Source organism: Primulina eburnea, chromosome 15 (assembly GCF_022965805.1).
Source record: "Primulina eburnea isolate SZY01 chromosome 15, ASM2296580v1, whole genome shotgun sequence".
In the NCBI taxonomy this organism is placed as follows: domain Eukaryota; kingdom Viridiplantae; phylum Streptophyta; class Magnoliopsida; order Lamiales; family Gesneriaceae; genus Primulina; species Primulina eburnea.
This window is the reverse complement of record NC_133115.1, coordinates 29,856,374-29,875,083: the sequence shown is the minus strand read 5'-3', so window position 1 is coordinate 29,875,083 and position 18,710 is coordinate 29,856,374. Positions and strand designations below refer to the sequence as shown.

At 31.8% G+C, this 18,710-nt stretch overlaps 1 protein-coding gene and 1 pseudogene across 1 annotated transcript; one reads left to right on the top strand and one right to left on the bottom strand.

Annotated features, from left to right (window-relative positions):
* The first annotated feature begins 690 nt into the window (after positions 1-690).
* LOC140813775 (endoglucanase 25-like) lies at positions 691-4,943 on the top strand (annotated as a pseudogene).
* A 2,338-nt stretch (positions 4,944-7,281) lies between these two features.
* LOC140813739 (uncharacterized) lies at positions 7,282-18,110 on the bottom strand. The gene is made up of 7 exons (XM_073172408.1): positions 17,705-18,110; positions 17,392-17,560; positions 16,984-17,237; positions 16,687-16,840; positions 16,037-16,332; positions 8,031-8,229; positions 7,282-7,728 (listed from the first exon to the last, which is right to left on the bottom strand). The coding sequence occupies exons 1-7, from the start codon at positions 17,984-17,986 to the stop codon at positions 7,679-7,681; spliced, it is 1,404 nt and encodes a 467-aa protein (XP_073028509.1). The 5' UTR covers positions 17,987-18,110; the 3' UTR covers positions 7,282-7,678.
* Between the last annotated feature and the right edge of the window lie 600 nt (positions 18,111-18,710).

The window sequence follows — 18,710 nt, the reverse complement described above, 5'->3', positions numbered from 1 at the left end:
AATTTTAAAAAAAAATTAGACCCTGTTTATTATAATTGTTTGAATTATTCCTAACGACGATTAAGGAATGAATTAGCGTCCGGGTCCCCACACGGAGTATGATAGGATATTTTTATAAGGAGAACACCTATATAAGTATGAGAACGTGCCCACCTCATTGAAATACTTATGAAGCCAAAATGTGTTCCACGACAAAAACTATACAACCTCAAAAACCAAGTGGAATGTTTGAGAGATTATTGTGTATGGTTTTACATGAAGCGTCAAGAAGTTCAAACATATTGTTTACTCTATTACCTGATAATGAAAAATTTAAATTGAAGTGTCATGAGATAAAATAAAATTTAAAGAAAAATACTATTACAATAAATAAAATTTGAAATAATAAAAAACCACAATGTCAGTCCATATAGCTAACTGAATCCAACAAAAAACATAATCTTTCTTTCATAAGCATGGAAAATTCATTGCGTGCATCTAAAGATAATGAAAGCGTATCAAAACAGTGGGACTGGCCAAACATTCTTAAATCATACAGACAAAAACACCCATTAATCTGTTATTAAGTTAGTTAATTACATGCAAAACAACTCTCGAAAAAGCGAAAGCAGAATCGGACACAAGACTGTCACCATCATCATCCCCTTTCTTTAATAATTTATAATCAGACAGCAGTCGTGATACCAGAGACTCTCCATTAAATTACAGCTAATTAACAGCCGAAAGTTTCCTAATCCATTATCGCCCACTCATACTTTTCGGAACTTGTTTCAGAATTCAGTGTTCCAAGTTCCGGACCCCATATCTCTGCAACCCATTTCATCATACTTCGTCTTCACTCGTCTTTTCTTTTCTTTTTCTTTTTTCCTTTTTCTGTGGAGTGGGTTTCGTTTTAGGCTTCTTAACCAGCTTAAAGAACGAGCCTTTCAGACGGAAATGAGTATGTATGGTAGGGATCCGTGGGGTGGGTCGCTGGAGATTGCTGCCGATTCGGCCACGGACGATGACCGAAGCAGGAACTTGCACGACTTCGACAGGGCGGCGCTGTCGCGGCCTTTGGATGAGACGCAGCAGAGCTGGCTGCTGGGTCCTGGGGAGCAGAAGAAGAAGAGGTATGTTGATCTGGGCTGCATTATTGTTAGCAGGAAGATCTTTTTGTGGACGGTGGGAGTTATTTTGGGTGTTGGATTGTTGGCTGGATTTATTTCCTTGATCCTTAAGACAGTTCCACGGCACCACCACCGACCGCCGCCGCCGGATAATTACACCCTCGCCCTGCAGAAGGCTCTCATGTTCTTTAATGCTCAGCGCTGTGAGTGTACCATTTTCTTGTAATTTTTTTTGAGTTTTATTCTGATTATTGGGTTTACTGAATCTGATGAATTTCTGTGTGAAGAGAACATGAATGGATTTGATGCATAGAGGCCAAGCCAGAAGATTTCTCTAATCTATTCTCTGTGTAAAATTTTTATAAAAATTCAAGGTTCCAGCTCCTCGTATATTGATAAGGAAATTACGCTTTCTTAATATTATTTTCTTTCCATCGATATTTTTCACATTGCCACGGACGATATGGGGGTGGACCTAGCGTGGGACGAGAAGGGCCAGTCTTGCTCCCCTCGAACAAAATTTATGTGTAATCTTCCCAAAATTATTTGATTTGTCCTCAAGACTATATCGAGTCACTCCACTAAACCTGGCTCGCCCCTTTTTAGCCAAGTTCTGGTATGTGTATTGAAGTCTAGTTTTGTAAATGTCGGTACAACGAGCTTCACTAGCAATTATTTTGTATTTGGTCTCACTTCGAAATAATTTACATAAACATCTTCAAATTATCCCATCAATGATTAATGGCTGAATGGTTTTTTATTTCCAGCTGGAAAACTACCGAAGCACAATAATGTGTCATGGAGGGGAAACTCATGTGTAAATGATGGGAAGTCAGATTCCTCGACTATATTTAAAGATCTGGCTGGTGGCTACTATGATGCTGGGGATGCAATCAAGTTCAATTTCCCTCAATCTTTTGCCATGACTATGTTGAGTTGGAGTGTGATTGAATACAGTGCAAAGTATGAAGCTGCTGGAGAACTTAACCATGTCAAAGAAATTATCAAGTGGGGGACTGATTACTTCCTCAAGACTTTCAACTCTACCGCTGATACTATTGATCGAATTGTTGCGCAGGTAGTAAATGCCACAATTTTTTTTTCGGGCTGTATATGGACATTTCATTTTGTGTTTTATGGCATGTTTATTGGTTGAATTTTTTTAGTCTATTCCCATATAACAAAGTGGCCAGGGAAACAGGGTCTAGCAAGGGTGGTAGCCTTTATGTTTTTTAGAAATTAACTTCTCGAAATCTTGTTTCAGCATACTTATCCAAATTTCACTATTGTGCTCCATCTAATTGTTGTTAGGGCATTATTCTTCATCCTTTAATGTTAATATCTCTCAATTAGTTTCTCTGAGAAGGAAGAAAAATGTTAAAACGTTTGAATTGATTCCACGTTCCAGTCCATCATCAGTATGAATTGTGCTCGAAAGGTAGTCCAGAAAAGCTTGTCTTCCCTTTAAGGTTGGATAAGATTTATAGTTCTTTATAGTTATGCGTTGAAATTAAGAAAGTTTTCATTTCACCTATCATTGTTCAAAATCAATTGGAGTGCATTCTCGTTGGCTGAATGTCTAACATTATAACACATGGTATATTTGGTGTATTAATATTTCAGCTTAAATGCTTTACAAGTATGACAGAAGAAATGCCACATTTCAATCACTATGTCACATAGGCTATCATCCCGGACAATAAATGTTCCCGCTCCCGAATACATTAGGTAGTCTAAAGTTTTTCTTATACTTGGCAGGTCGGACAAGGGGATACATCTGGAGGACCAACTCCTAATGACCATTATTGTTGGATGCGCCCAGAAGACATTGATTACGACAGACCCATTACGGAATGTCATAGTTGCTCCGACCTTGCTGCGGAAATGGCTGCTGCTTTGGCTTCGGCATCCATTGTTTTCAAGGACAACAAAGCCTATTCACAAAAGCTCGTTCATGGTGCCAAGGCTCTCTACAAGTTCTCTAGAGATCAACGTGGCAGATACAGTGCAGGTAACGAGGCGGCAACATTCTATAATTCCACAAGTTACTGGGACGAGTTTGTGTGGGGGGCAGCTTGGATGTATTATGCTACGGGAAATGCATCATATCTTCAGCTTGCCACAACTCCTGGTCTTGCCAAGCATGCAGGTGCCTTTTGGGGAGGCCCTTATTATGGGGTTTTAAATTGGGACAATAAGCTTCCTGGAGCTCAAGTAAGTGGAATATAGATGGTACCCTTTAGTTTATGTGATCAAATGATAATACTAAACAGTATTGAATGATGGTTGGTGATTGATCATTTTGATTGTATATTTAGGTGCTTCTGAGTCGTCTGAGGTTATTCCTCAGCCCAGGATATCCATATGAAGAAATTTTGAAAACATTTCACAACCAGACTAGCATATTCATGTGCTCGTTCCTACCATATTTTACAACATTTAACAGAACAAGAGGTAAATGTCTGCTTCATTGCGAATCGATAGCATAAACTTTTAGATAAGATGCTTATTAATTAAAATATCAAAGCTAGACATAAAAAGCCCCAAGATTGATTCTCATTGCCACCAGTTATGAAAAAGAGTTTCTAAATACTTCAGAATTTATTTTGCATTAAAATGATGTTATAATAGTTTAGGCCTTTGGGCATTTATTTGAAATGGTATTGGAGCCACTCCAAGAAAGTTCTATGTTAAAGTATCACCACTTGTCATATACATAAAAAAGGGTTTTAGATCAAATGCTTCGGCATAAAGAAAGTTGGCTAACATAAAAGGGCATGTTGGAGAGTATAAAGATTAAATTTCTCGACTTTTTAACAATTTGAAATGCATATTCAATAATTGAGTTGTTCTATTCTCAAGCAAATATTTGTTACTTGAACAGGAGGAATGATACAATTAAACCACGGAGCACCTCAGCCTCTTCAATATGTAGTCAATGCTGCTTTCCTTGCAACATTGTTTAGCGATTATATGAGAGCTGCTGATACACCTGGTTGGTACTGTGGACCTCATTTTTACTCTACCGATACCCTCCGAGAATTTGCGCAGACACAGGTACACGACTTGCACTTTTTCATTTGTAGACTTCTGCTGAAATCATAGATAATATTCGACTATCTTTAATTTTGGATGCTCAATTTTCAGATGGATTACATTCTTGGCAGAAATCCCCAAAAAATGAGCTATGTTGTGGGCTTTGGCAATCATTACCCGAAGCATGTACACCATAGGGGTGCCTCAATACCTAAATCCAAGATCAAGTATAATTGTAAAGGAGGATGGAAATGGAGGGACTCGAAAAAACCAAATCCGAATACCGTTATTGGAGCCATGGTTGCTGGACCCTGACAGGCACTGATGGATTCCACGATGTGCGTTCTAATTATAACTATACAGAGCCAACACTTGCTGGAAACGCAGGCCTTGTGGCAGCTCTTGTTGCTTTATCTGGCGGCGCAGACATGGAAATCGACAAGAACACGATTTTCTCTGCCGTGCCACCCATGTTTCCGACACCACCACCGCCACCAGCTCCTTGGAGGCCGTGAGTCAGGTTCATCTGTTTCTTTGATCCGTAAAATCTTGGAGAACTGATGTTGACTGTAGTTATATTTGACGGGACAAAACTACGAGGAGCGAATTTTACACTGGAATAGTTAGAGTAACTTGAAGAATTAGCCAGGGCCAAACATGATCTTGTCTGAATTTGTGTAGTGTATGTATTTATTCTATACTATGTAAAACCAATGTTTTTCGACGTACACCAGAGTTTGAACATGAACGGTTGACTTTTATCTGATTGACGACTGTGTAACAGGTTTTCTTCGTCTATACCCGCATCATAGTCTGTTCGAATTAACTGTTTTCATGTCTAAGGTATCCCGTTTTCAACTGAAAGCAGCGAATTGAAATGTGACAGACTCGAACTTATGGGCTGGTTATACGATGACCTGTGCAATAGGTATGGCATTTTCCAGACGGGTTTGTGTGAAATATAACTATCTTAGAAATGGACAGAAATATGAACAAAGCTAAAAAATCGAGAACTTCAGAAATATGCAAGAAGGTTATATGCATACAATCAACAGAAACTTACAAGCACATGTCCAAACAACTGAGATCTTGGTAACCCAAGGGCAGTAGTATTTCTTGCAGCAACAAAATGGATTTATTCACAAGCAATGTTAAAGCAATAGAAACATGGAATCTACACTTAACTAAGATTATGATCCATGAATGGAAGACCGAGCATTTTAATTTCTCATGCGAGCTGCCTCACGGCATCATATAGTTATACATCACTTTAAATAACATATCTGAGTGTGTTATGCCTTACCTACATAATATGAACAACGAGGTTATCATTGCTATTGCTTTGTTGTTCGAGCAAAATTTGTTCAGCAGAAGCTGAAGCAGATTCACTACAATTACACAATTCAATTTTTTCAAGTAGAGGCAACTCTCCAATGCCACAAGGGATCTCTTTCAACAATCTGCAGTTCATGATGACAAGGTGTTTTAGGCGAGGAAAATGAGAGCCATCGGCCTCCCATACCTGGAGATTCGTTCTGCCAATACAAATATATCTCAGTCGAGGAAAACCAGTCCCTTCTGATTTCCAAGTAGCTCCTGCGAATGCATAATTTTTAAGTTTGAGCACCTCTAGTACGGGTAACACACTGAGCTTGAGCATATCTTCCCATGGAAAAGAGGTGCCACTGAGAGTCAAATTCATCAACTTTTGGGGGAAAAAATCTGGTGACGGAAGACAGACTGGCTTCATGGAACCACTAACAAATGGGTCGCGAAAGACGTACTTCAAAGTTTGAAGTTCTTTAAGATGGATAAGATTATTGAACCATCCCCGGAATCCATAGTCCTCCTCGTTTCGTAAACAAGCAATTTCTTCAAGTTGGGCATCGAAAGAAAGATTGCCTTGGTGCAACTTATAGGGCGTATTGTACTAAGTGATTGCAGATTTTGCAGAACTTTTAGTGAATGTTCTTCGTACTGTACTTGACAAATCAAAGCTTGAGGAAATCCAGTAGTTGAAGCTAACTGCATTATATTTGGTCCAGATTCTTTTGGCCAATAAGATAAAACGCTTCTCTTCAAATGAAAATGTCGCAACTCCGACATAGCCCAGAATTCCTTAGGCAACAGACCGTTCCACTCACCCTCAATAATTAAGAACTGTATATTGTGAAATGTCGAACTAAATATAGATCTATCGATGGACTTCCGGAATGAAAGAGCCAAATATCTTAAATTAGCCATGTGTGATATCTCCCTTGGTAGCTCTTCAAGATTTAGATAAGTAATATCCAACACTTTCAGGAGTTTGAAGTTCATGAAAAAGTAACTATCAGAGTCTGACAATGTTATAGCTTGAAACCACAAAAAAGAACGAATGGGTGGAAACAAAGGACTAATAATAAGATCAGGAGTGCTAGAGGGAAAACAGATACGGCGCGGCTCTAACTCGAAGACCATAGGATCATTTCCATATGTCGGTTTCATCAATTGCCCATGCTTATCAAATGCGAGATAAAAGTTCTGTTTATAGGATTCTATCAAGCATAGGTCTCTCAATAGATCATGAATGTAACATATCTTGATCTTACCATCAGAATTTTTACTCTTCGCCTGAATAAGATTTCTGGCAATTAAGTCCTCCAAATAGTTCTCAGCCACTTCTTCAACACTTTTTAGATTTTCAGGACGGATGAATCCCTCCACAATCCATAACCACATCAATTTTTTAGCCAGAATCTTGTGATCTTCAGGAAAAGTTCCCACATAAAGGAAGCAAGATTTCAGATGATCGGGCAAATGATTATAACTTAAAGCAAGTATGTTTTCACAATAATTTGATTCTTTCATAACTTTTGAGCTTAAATTTTGTGCAACATCCTTCCAGATGTCCAATTTCTTATTCATCTTTGATAAAAGCCCTCCTACCACAACAATTGCTAGAGGTAGTCCTTGGCATTTACATGCTATTTCCTTCCCAATCAACAGTAATTCAGGGCACAATTCCTCCATTGAGATTTTTGAATAAAGTAGCTCCCAACTTTCATCATCATCCAAACAACGCAAGCAATGAGTATTCTGACTTGCATGAGTAGCCACATCATCAAGTCGACTGGTCAAGATAATTCTACTATCATTTCTATCATTTGGAAAAATTGTCTTTAGATCATCCCAAACCTTTTTATCCCACATGTCATCTAGTACAATGAGATATCTCATTCCTTTCAGACTTTTGTAAAGTGTTTCCTTTAGGTCTGCATTGTCCATTTCGTATAGACCAGTCACGGAATCAGAGATACAACAGTAGAAGACCTATCAATACTTCTCTCAATTGGTACTGTTGTGATATAGTGAACCATGCACGAATGTCGAAATGCATGCTTGACAAGAGGATGATCATATAAACTTTTTGTGAAAGTTGTCTTACCAATCCCACCCATCCCAGTGACTGCGAACACTTCAAGTTTTGACGATTTTCGAGTCAAACAATCTAGCATTTTTATCAAATCATCCTCAAGGCCCACTAGTTTGCACTAGTCATTTGACGTTTTGGGTAGCATATTTGAACCTATGAAGGAGGGACCTGCTCGAGGAGTAAAAATGTATCGGTCATCAACATTGAGATTAGAATTTGCTACATGGGGGATTAGGAAACATTTGTTTTCCTTTCATTTTAAAGAAAAATCAAAATAAAATACTTGAGACACTCTTATCTGTTCATTTTTATAGTAGAGTATCATATATTTATTAATGATCATCCGCCTTGCAATTTGGTAAGGTATGGCCACTGAGGCAAATATTAATTAAGCAATGAGTGCTGTTAAAATCTGAACAGTTCATATATAAATCACAAGATTTAACTCAAGATGCCATAACATAGCTTGCCTGCAGATGTTTGATCTCGTACATTTTGGGTCGATAGGCGAAGAACCTCTTCGTTATCGTGACTCCTTTTCAGCTGATTGTGGATGAATTCTGTAGTATCAGTTATTCGACACAACTTTCGATTAAAAATCTGTTCTGCACCATAGATAGCCATATTTGTTGGCTTTTCACTATTTGGGTTTTTGAGACAACTCCATACCTGTTCCCAAGAAATCGGACATAAACAATAATCAAATAAGGAAAAGAAAATCCCAGATCAGGGATATATATACATATATATATATATACTAGAAAAATGCACGTGCGTTGCACGTAAAAACCTAAACTGCTGAAAATATATGTACGAAATTTTGATAATATTTAAATGAATTAAAACATGGCTAATAACATTTATCAACTGAAACAAACTAAGCCATAAAAAATAAAAAATCATGACCATAGACGGTATATGAATCAGAGAAATTATCTTATCTACTTGACACACTTTCCAATATGCTTCTTGGTTGATTTTGACAACTCAACAACTATTTATCGTAGTTTGTTATAATATGCATATAACTATTTTGGTATGCTCTGCAAATATCTGATCGTCTTTAATATCTATTATGTTATTTACAATCCTTATCCGAGATATGACATTCTCGTAGTTTGCTTCTTTATCACGACATTTTTTGGTTTTTTACATTGTTTTTATCTGATACTCTTATTTTTCCGACTATTTTTTTGTTGTTAAATGATTTTTCAGCTTTTGACAATCATCAACTATAACTCCTAAGAAAAAATACTTTTACTCGTGATAAGTTTTTACTTGTGACTAAAAGTATGTATAACCTATATATTTTTCAACATAACCAATGAATGGTGTTGCACCTTCTTCAAATATTGTGATATTTGTGATATCATTTTTATATAATTAGTATCAATATTATCAAAATATAGTTATAAGGTTAATAAATTTTTAACAACTATTTCTCAATCAAAGTAAGAAAAATACTTCAAATCTCTTCAAATGGCTATATCTTAGAAGTGTGTCCTCATTTAATTTGACGCAATTCAAGAAAGTCATCTTGATCGTCATTTTCTGGAAGCTTTGAAATAATGATTGCGTGCATCATGTCATGAGGATGATATAGTTTCAATTTCATTTGTTGCGTTTAGAACATAATATTATATTATTCATTGAAACAAAACAAATTTTCTTCTATCGAGTTTATATTTTGTTTTATAATATTTTATATCTTGTGGAATGACATACAAAATTAATTATTGTATTTTAAAAATCTTGAGAACAGATACGAATTATGTAATTAAGATATGCATATGATATATCATTCAAATATATGTCAAAGTATTTGTCTTATTCAATGTCTCATCTAATAATATAACCATATAGATTTCATGAGCATTTTATGATAGTCAAAATTAATTTGATGAAATATTGTAGAATTTTATTTGAATTTCAATATTTGGCTAAGTGAATTTATTTGACGAAGAGTTTTCTATGCTACCATCACATATGTTATGAATTAGCTGATTAGACACTTTGACTAAAAAAATAGACAAAAACAATCTCATAGTCACCTCGAAATATATCGATATAATATTGGAGGAAATAAAGTGAAACTGACTCAATGTCTCAATAAAATGCACAAAATTGATCTATTATAATGTGTCAACAAAACTTTAGAATTGTTCTCATATCATTATAAATAGAATAAGAATTATGCACAATTTGTTTTTCATGTATTTCTTTTTCTGAATGAAGAATTTTTCTTTTTGAAAAACTAATTTATTGAGAAATATTGACATTTTATATGACATTCATATGTCGCACAACCATGAAGTAGCAACATAATCATTATATAACACTTAATTTACACATACAATTCTTCAATTTCTTCTTCATTGTTAACATTTTACTTTAAATATGATTTAATATATATGTATATGTTTCATGTTACTTAGTTGGACCTAATTTCAAATATCTATAAAAAAATGTGTTTGAATTATATCATACAGAATTTAGGACATAGTATGTAGGACCGAGCGCTTGCCGCTTTACCAAAAATTATAGCTAGTAGTAATGGTGCAACTCAAATCTTTTAAACCGCACAGCAGCTCAAGCACCACGGTTCGACCGCTCTACCAAACAGGGACAATTATTACACCCAACATAGTCATACACAAAATTATTTTTTTTATTTAACATGTCTTTTTTTCATCCACTATGTTTGTCTTAACTTTTTTGTTCAAAATTTGACGCATTTCGTAGGCTATATGTATGGAAAACCAAGAAATTATATAATTCACAGAAACCATTTATTATTATCTTCGTAGAACAGAAGACCCAAAATACGTGGCTTTGATTGATGTACTCTCATACTTATTTTTATATAAACAACAAGACACATCATATAATATTAGAAAAATCAATTACCACCAACAATACTAACCAAAACGAATAAAAAAATCATAACACAAACAACCTCGATAAGAAAAAAATGATAACTCAAAGTTTAAAAATAATTTATTTAGTACAATAACAAAGAAATTGAAATATATACGAGCAATAAAAATCATAAATCACTCTCAAATTAAATATTAACTCATATTATTCACAATTTGTATAAATTTTCCAATATTTTTTTCAAAAAAAGAGAAGGCGCCTTATTAATGTCATCGTTTTGTAGATATTCATTCCACTTCTTTTAAAAAACACAAATGAAAAATGGTGCATTGAAATCATAATAAAACCATTTAGAAAAGCACCCGTAAAATTATAATACAAAGTCACGCAATTTTTCTTAAACCATGGAAAAATATTAGAGTACTGTTGACAAAATATATCTAGCAACAACAAATCATGCGTTAACTTGTGATATAATTAAAATTTAGAATCATACATAATCATTGAATTAGAACAAAATCACAAGCCAAAAATCTACTGGATATTATATATTTTAATAATTTATCCATATTTGTCGTTCACCAGAGGACTCTTAGACCTACCAAATTTTGTAGTTCTCCTATTATTTTCATAATAAATAATATTACAAAAATAATATAAGCAAGGACATAAAAACTCAAATCAAAATGCCTTCTATCAATCTAAGTAAAAAAATTGATTAGAGAATATAATAATGTCGTAAAAAATTTAAATATTGATTTATAGACATAAGTTTGGAAATACCATTGTCCCGAGACATAAGGTAAAAACAAAGAAATATTTCAACTTTTTAAATATTTTCTAAGTCACTTCAAAATAAGTAATCTAAGCAAACAGAAAACATGCATTATGTGTTTAAAAATTAACAAAATATCTCAACAATAAAAAATTGAAAAATAACCATTTTTGTTGAATATTTGATTTTGTTTTCTCTTTTCTTTGTGCAAACAAACAAATCACATAAACAATCCAAACACAATTACATGATCAATATAAATGACATATAACAATCAAACATATTAACGCTAGGGTAAAAAAACTAATCTCATTGCAAGAACACAAAATGATCAAATGGAGCATATTATTTAGTAATATTTTTTTAGGAGCATTGATAAAAAAATTAACTAAATAACTTAAAAACATTTTTTGAAATCACTTACAGACAAACATTTCTCTCAATCACATATCTCTATTGACACATAAAGAGTTTGAAAATATTTTTATTCTAAATGGGAGAAAGTAATTTTGTATAACATTAATGTTTATTAATAATTTATTTTTATTCAATCCGACTCATCTCCCTTTATTTTCCTATTATTATTTTACGATAATGCATAAATTTAAGTAATTAAAATTAAATTTAAAATAAATTAAAATAATAATTAATTTGATTGAGTTAAATACACTATTAATATAAATTAGTTTGAACATCAAATTTGTTGAGGGAAAAATAATTTGGTCGATATGATTTAGTTGATATTTTCTTGTAGAAACGTTAATTATCAAATTATAATTGAGTGTTTTTTATGAAAAAATGGTTGAAGTAGTATTTTAATCAAATTGATTAAATAAACTAATTATTGTTTTTTTTTTTTCCATTTTTTATGTAATTATTGTGGAGTGTATATATAATTCGGGAATTTTTAAAGAAATATTAAAAGAATAAAATAAAATTTGTGATAATTTGTGTTGTGCAGTTTTATATAAAAAAGATACAATAATAAATCATCGGTGTAAAATTTCAATTAATGAAGATGACATCGTTTTTGGAGTAGATTGTTCGAATAATAAAAATCATATGAACAAGATATATCTATTTTTAAAACACACAACTTTAATATCATATGTGTATGTAAGTTTTCAACTTCAGAAATCAAACTACTATTCTAATTTTTAAATTGTCATTTTCATCAACTAACAAAGTTTTTTAATAAATTTCGCTGAAAAAAAAAATCAACGAAGTGTGGTTTACAGAGTCAAAATGCATACTGCTTCCAACTTCTAAGTGACCATAATCGATCAAACATGTAGAAAACATAATATAAGCATTGTGAAATGAAACATGAATCTATCATATCAATATTCCACCAAAGAATTGAATCAAAATATTCAAACAAGCCTATCATGCACTTCTCAGAGAAAGATTAATTTGATGGTAAAATACGTGAGTATGATTGTGTTTGTAGATTTCAGAATACAAATAACTATAGGTACTATAACATATGTCACTGGAAATGTTTTTTTTTTTTGGTGAAAAAGAAGTTGAGATGTTTAACAATTATCTAATGGTGTGCAACAATTTGATGATAAAAATGAGGTGGTCAAATATGTATATAAAAAAGTGAGTGAAAGAGAAAGTGTACATGCATAAAAATGAGTGAAAGAGTCAATTAAATAAATACAAGGATAATCAATTAAAGATGAGGAAGAGAATGATACAAATTTAATGATGACAACTAATTAATGAGGACCATAGTGTAAAATCATAATTCAATTCATATATTTATATAGATATAGATATATATATATAATCTAAAATCTATACAATATATTGGGAGTTTGAAGTGTGAATTTACTTACTTACCCTTTCACTCACCATTACTTCATTAATATTTTACTTAAGGCAAAAACTTGTGTGAGACGGTCTCACGGGTCGTATCTGTGAGACGGATCTCTTATTTGGGTCACCCATGCAAAAGTATTACTTTTTATGCTAAAAGTATTATTTTTTATTGTGAATATGGATAGGGTTGACCCGTCTCACAGATTATGATCCGTGAGACGGTCTTACATGAGACCTACTCTTTACTTAATTACCTTTTCACTCACAATTAGATTTATTTATTTATTTATGTGACTTTTCAATTTTTTGATCATTGATATTGAAAATAAAAATAACTTTATTTCATTATTTTAGTTGAATGAACGACAAAAATTACAAACACATTAATATTATACTTTATTTTATTTTTAATTTAATAAATTGTGATATTTAATTAATGTCTTAATACGCATATCAAATTTCAGAAAATGTCATTCTTTATGGTATTTTTCCAATGAAAATGGACATTGAGACCATGTAGATTCTATATGTTCTTTTGCAAATTTTTCTTATATTTTATTTTTCGTATAATTTGATTAGTTTGATTTATTTCAACTAGACAGAAAAAAATTAATGATAAATTAAAATTAAAAAGAGCGAAAATTACTTTTTACTTTTGTATTAAATTTATTAGACAATCCTTATAATTTTTTAATGAAGATGATTTTTTTAATAAATATGAATTATAGTGATAATTTATTTTCATTAGAAATTAATTTTTTAAATATGATATTTTTTAACTTTGTATTACTTATTTTTTATTTATATATGTGTTTTACTAAACATATTTATTTGATTGATATTATTTTAAAATTTTATATAACATGAAATTATTAATCATCGATATTAATTTTCAAATCATCTATTATGATATAAATTAACTATGTCTAATATATATTTTAAAAAAGGAGAAAGTTGAACAAAATTCTCAAGGATTTAAAAGTTAGCAAAAACAAAATTGATATTTAACTTAAGGCAAAAACTTGTGTGAGACGGTCTCATGGGTCATATTTGTGAGACGGATCTCTTATTTGGGTCGTCCATGAAAAAATATTACTTTATATGCTAAAAATATAACTTTTTATTTTGAATATGGGTAGGGTTGACCCGTCTCACAGATTAAGATCCGTGAGACGGTCTCACATGAGACTCACTCTTAACTTAATAACAAGTTTAGGGGTTTTATTTTAACATCATTATGATAATTTAGTTAATTAAGAGAATTTTATTTGACAATCGCTATATGCACTTCATTTAAAAAATATTGTGATTTTGGTTTTAGTAATATTCATTATTCTATTAATTTTATTTTTATTGTTTTCCATTGTGAATAATATTTGGATGAAAAATATCTTTGTTAATTTGATAGAGCTATCATTATGTTATAATCACACGAATTGAAAAATGTTATATAAATAAATGAATATATTTGATTTATCGTCATCATGTATTTTTATTTATTGTGTTTTGATATATTTAGATTAATAAATACTTATAAACAAGATGTTATTTAAACGATTTTAAAAACTATCTAAATCTTTATTTTTTATTATTAGTCACCTACGTGCATCGCACGTGATCATTCCTAGTACATGTAAATATACCACTTCAATTGTGAATTTCCTTATATGTCCTTGTTCATTTAAGTTGGCCAATTAAATTATTAGGTTATCTTAAGGGTTTTTTTTGTAATTCATTGTCCATCTTAAATGAATTTGGACATTAATACACATTCCTCTTTATTTCTTAAATTTATGCCAAAAAATTTATATTTTTTACATTTTCTTGTTCATTTAAGTTAGCAAATTAAATTAATATGTTTTTTAAGGGTTTTTTTGTGATTCATTGTCCATCTTAGATAGATTTGGACATTAATTCACATTCTTCTTTATTTTCTAAATTTTATGTAAAAAAATTTATTTATTTACATTTCTTAGTCAATTTTTGTGATTCACTGTCCATCTTAGATATATTTGGACATTAGTACACATTCTTTTTTTTTTTTTTTTCTAAATTTTAAACTAAATTTATGATATAATCTTTAAAAAAAATTAATCAATATAATCCTTATAATAAATATGGATTATATTGATAGTTTATTATCATTTGTTATATATTAGATTTTTACATATAAAATATTTTAACTGAGTATTACATATTATTTTATTTATATATGTTTTTACTATATATATTTATTTGAGTGGTATTATATTAAAATGTTATTTCTCTTAAATTATTAATCACCAATATTAATTTATAAATGATTGATTCTGATATAAAATTAATTATCTATAACATGTATTCTAAAAAAATATAGAAATTAAATAAAATCCTCAATGCGTTAAAAGTTAGCAAAAGCAAAAGTGATATAATGATTTTATTTTAACATTATTATGATAATTTAGTAAATTAAGAGAATTTTATTTGACGTTTGGGTATGTGTACTCTATTTAAGTAAATTTTAGTTTTGATTTTGGTAAAATTCACTATTCTGTTAATTTTATTTTTATTGCTTTTTTCATTTTGAATAATATTTGAATGAAAAATATTTTTACTGATTTATCATTTAAGAGAGCTGTTTTATGTCGCGGATTGAAAAATGTCATATAAATAAGTGAATATATATGATTGATTGTCATGATGTATTTTTATGTATTGTGTTTTGATATATTTAGATTGATAAATACTTATAAACATGATGTTATTCAAACAACTTTAAATATTATCTAATTCTCGTGATTGTAGTTTTCATTATTAGTCACCTACGTGCATCGCACGTGCACATTTCTAGTATGTATATATATATATATATATATAGTATCAAATTTCATGAATTAGGGACCATAATTACATGACTATCTAGTTGTTATGAAAAGTTTCATATATAATAATACCCCTTGTGTAATAAGGGGCGACAACTTAGAATTCACCAAAGATCTTGAGTGATACAGTCCATACCCATGAATAAAGGTAATCTTGAGCAATGTCTGCCACATCATTGATCCACATCTCCAAATCGCTCATCAGTTTTTCATCATAAACTTTTCCTGAGGAATCAATCAGAAAAGAGTGCATCAAGCGGAGATTTTCATACAGAACCTCAATGTCTCCTTCCCTGAACGGACATGGCAAGTAGTCCTCATTGAGAAAATTGCGCTGCAGATCTTGCAATATTGAGACCACAGAATAATATTTTTGGAAAGTTTCTATTCGAAAGGTTCTTTGAAACAAATCCAGATTGGTAGAGGATTGACCTGTTGATGAGTAAAAATTTATTAGTCCTTATTTCAGTCTTGGAAGTTCAGATAACACTAACGCAGCTCTTTTTTCATTTGTTTCTGAACAAAAATCAAAAGAAAATACTTCATTAAAACTAACGACCATTTTCAAACGATGCATAATTGTTGCTATTGTGCAAAAATGTAATTATATAGGATTAATTTTTCATCATCAAATTTTGTCTACACTACCTTAATAGGTTTAACTGTTAGCCCAAGTACTGTCACCTGGGAAAATGTTAATCAAGCTATGAACAGTTGAAAAGTCTAAACTTTTCTCATATGATCACAAGATATACACCAAATCGAGCTTTCTTGTAGATGTAGTACCTCTGTTTCCTCGGGGTGGGTTTTCAAGAATATGTCTCACATCATGAATCTCCTTCAACTGCTTGTTGATAAACCCAGTACTTTCAATTATTTCCATTTCAATAGATCGTCTCCGAACACTTGCGTCCTTTGGAATAGACATAGACATATATACCTATTTCAAGAAAAGAATTCATCATCACAAAACGGTTAATAGTCAAATTGGGGCAGGCAACATTTAATCCAGGATTCCATATGTGATAGAGCCCCACGTAAAATAATAAGGTACAGAATGCTTGATCAGATAACAGTCGATACCCTCGTGTAGTCTTTAGCTATGCGAGTCTCGAACCGGGTCAAACTCTCCAGATTTTTAATCATTTTTTTATCATACCCTTCTCTTTTGGATTGCATAAAATCCTTAATCTCACGGAAATTATCGAACATAATAGTATTGTCTGTCGTATAGCGGAATTCACGTTGGCGCAAGAACTCGATATCATCTAGGACGTCATGGTAGTATGAATGTGAGGGGATTCTGCTCCTCATATCCAAGACGGTGAAGGGTTGACCTGCTCCATGAATAGATACTCATCAGTCGAAATGAATAATGACAACTTTGTTACTATTATCAAATATATTTGTTGAGTCGACATGGAAGTTGGGGATGATGCAAAAATGTGAAGGCATCTTATTGGGATCAGAAAATATGTATCGTAATCGAGCCTGTGAGCGTGGCGCCTCCAAAATTGTGGGTTGATTCGCGAACGGCCTCCCTCTCGACATGAATCTTTTTCAACTGGTCATTCATGAACTCCATACTTTCGGCCACTCGACGCAGCTTTGGGTGAGACATTCTACCACTCTCTTTCTCCACATTTGGTGGTGGCCAAACCTGTCAAAAGAAACAGAAAAATCTCAAATTTTCAAGAAGATGAACAAAATATACATGTACAAGACAATATTGTACTAGAAATTTAGAAGGTAAACAAAGAATACTCGAGTAGAATACAATAAAGATTATATGCAGAGCCCATACCCATGAATCAATGTACTCTTGAGCTAGGCTAACCACAAATCGGATCCAATGCCCCCATCTGTCCATCAATACTTTCTCATAGCTTAATCCGGAGGAATTGCAGAACGAAGAGTGCAGCGAACTGATTTTATCATACAGGATCTTGATATCTTCTTTCCTATGAAGACTACTGAAGCAGTCATTTGGGTCCAGTATGTAGTTCGGTGAGCTCATGATTAGTTCCAGATCTTGCAACAGGGAGACTACCGCATCGAACGTGGCGAAATGGCCCCTATTCTCCATTCTTCCTGCTTTGTTTTATGATATTCTTCGCTGAGATTGCAGAAGTCTCAGGATTCTTTCAACGTCGATGGGGCGTTTTGAACTTTGAAACACTTCAAATCTAGATTCAATGAACTCTTAATAGACCGATCTTTTATCTCGTCAGTTATGTGAATAATAATAAAAATAAAAACCCATTGTCAATGGTCAAATGCAATTATAATAATTAAATGAGAGATGCTCCAATTTTTAAACAGCAACGATTCAGTTGACTTACATATATACATACACTTGTACACATGCGATGCATGTGGATGGCTAATATTAAAAAATATAATCACGATATTAAATAATGTTTAAAATCGTTTGAATAACATATTGTTTGTGAGCTTTTGTGAATCTAAATAATCAAAACACAATAGATATATAAAATACATCATGACTATAAATAATATATATTCACTTATTCACATGACATTTTTCAATATTACAATGACAATTTTCTCAAATTAACAAATATATTTTTCATTCAAATATAATTAACAATAGAAAAATAATAAAAATAAAAATAAAAAATAGTTAATTTTACCGAAACCAAAACCACAATATACTCAAATTGAATACACTTACATAAACGATTGTCAAATGAAATTCCCTTGTTTAACTAAATTGTCATAATAATATTAAAATAAAATCACTAATCTTGTTATTAAGTTAAATATCAATTGTGATTTTGCTAACTTTT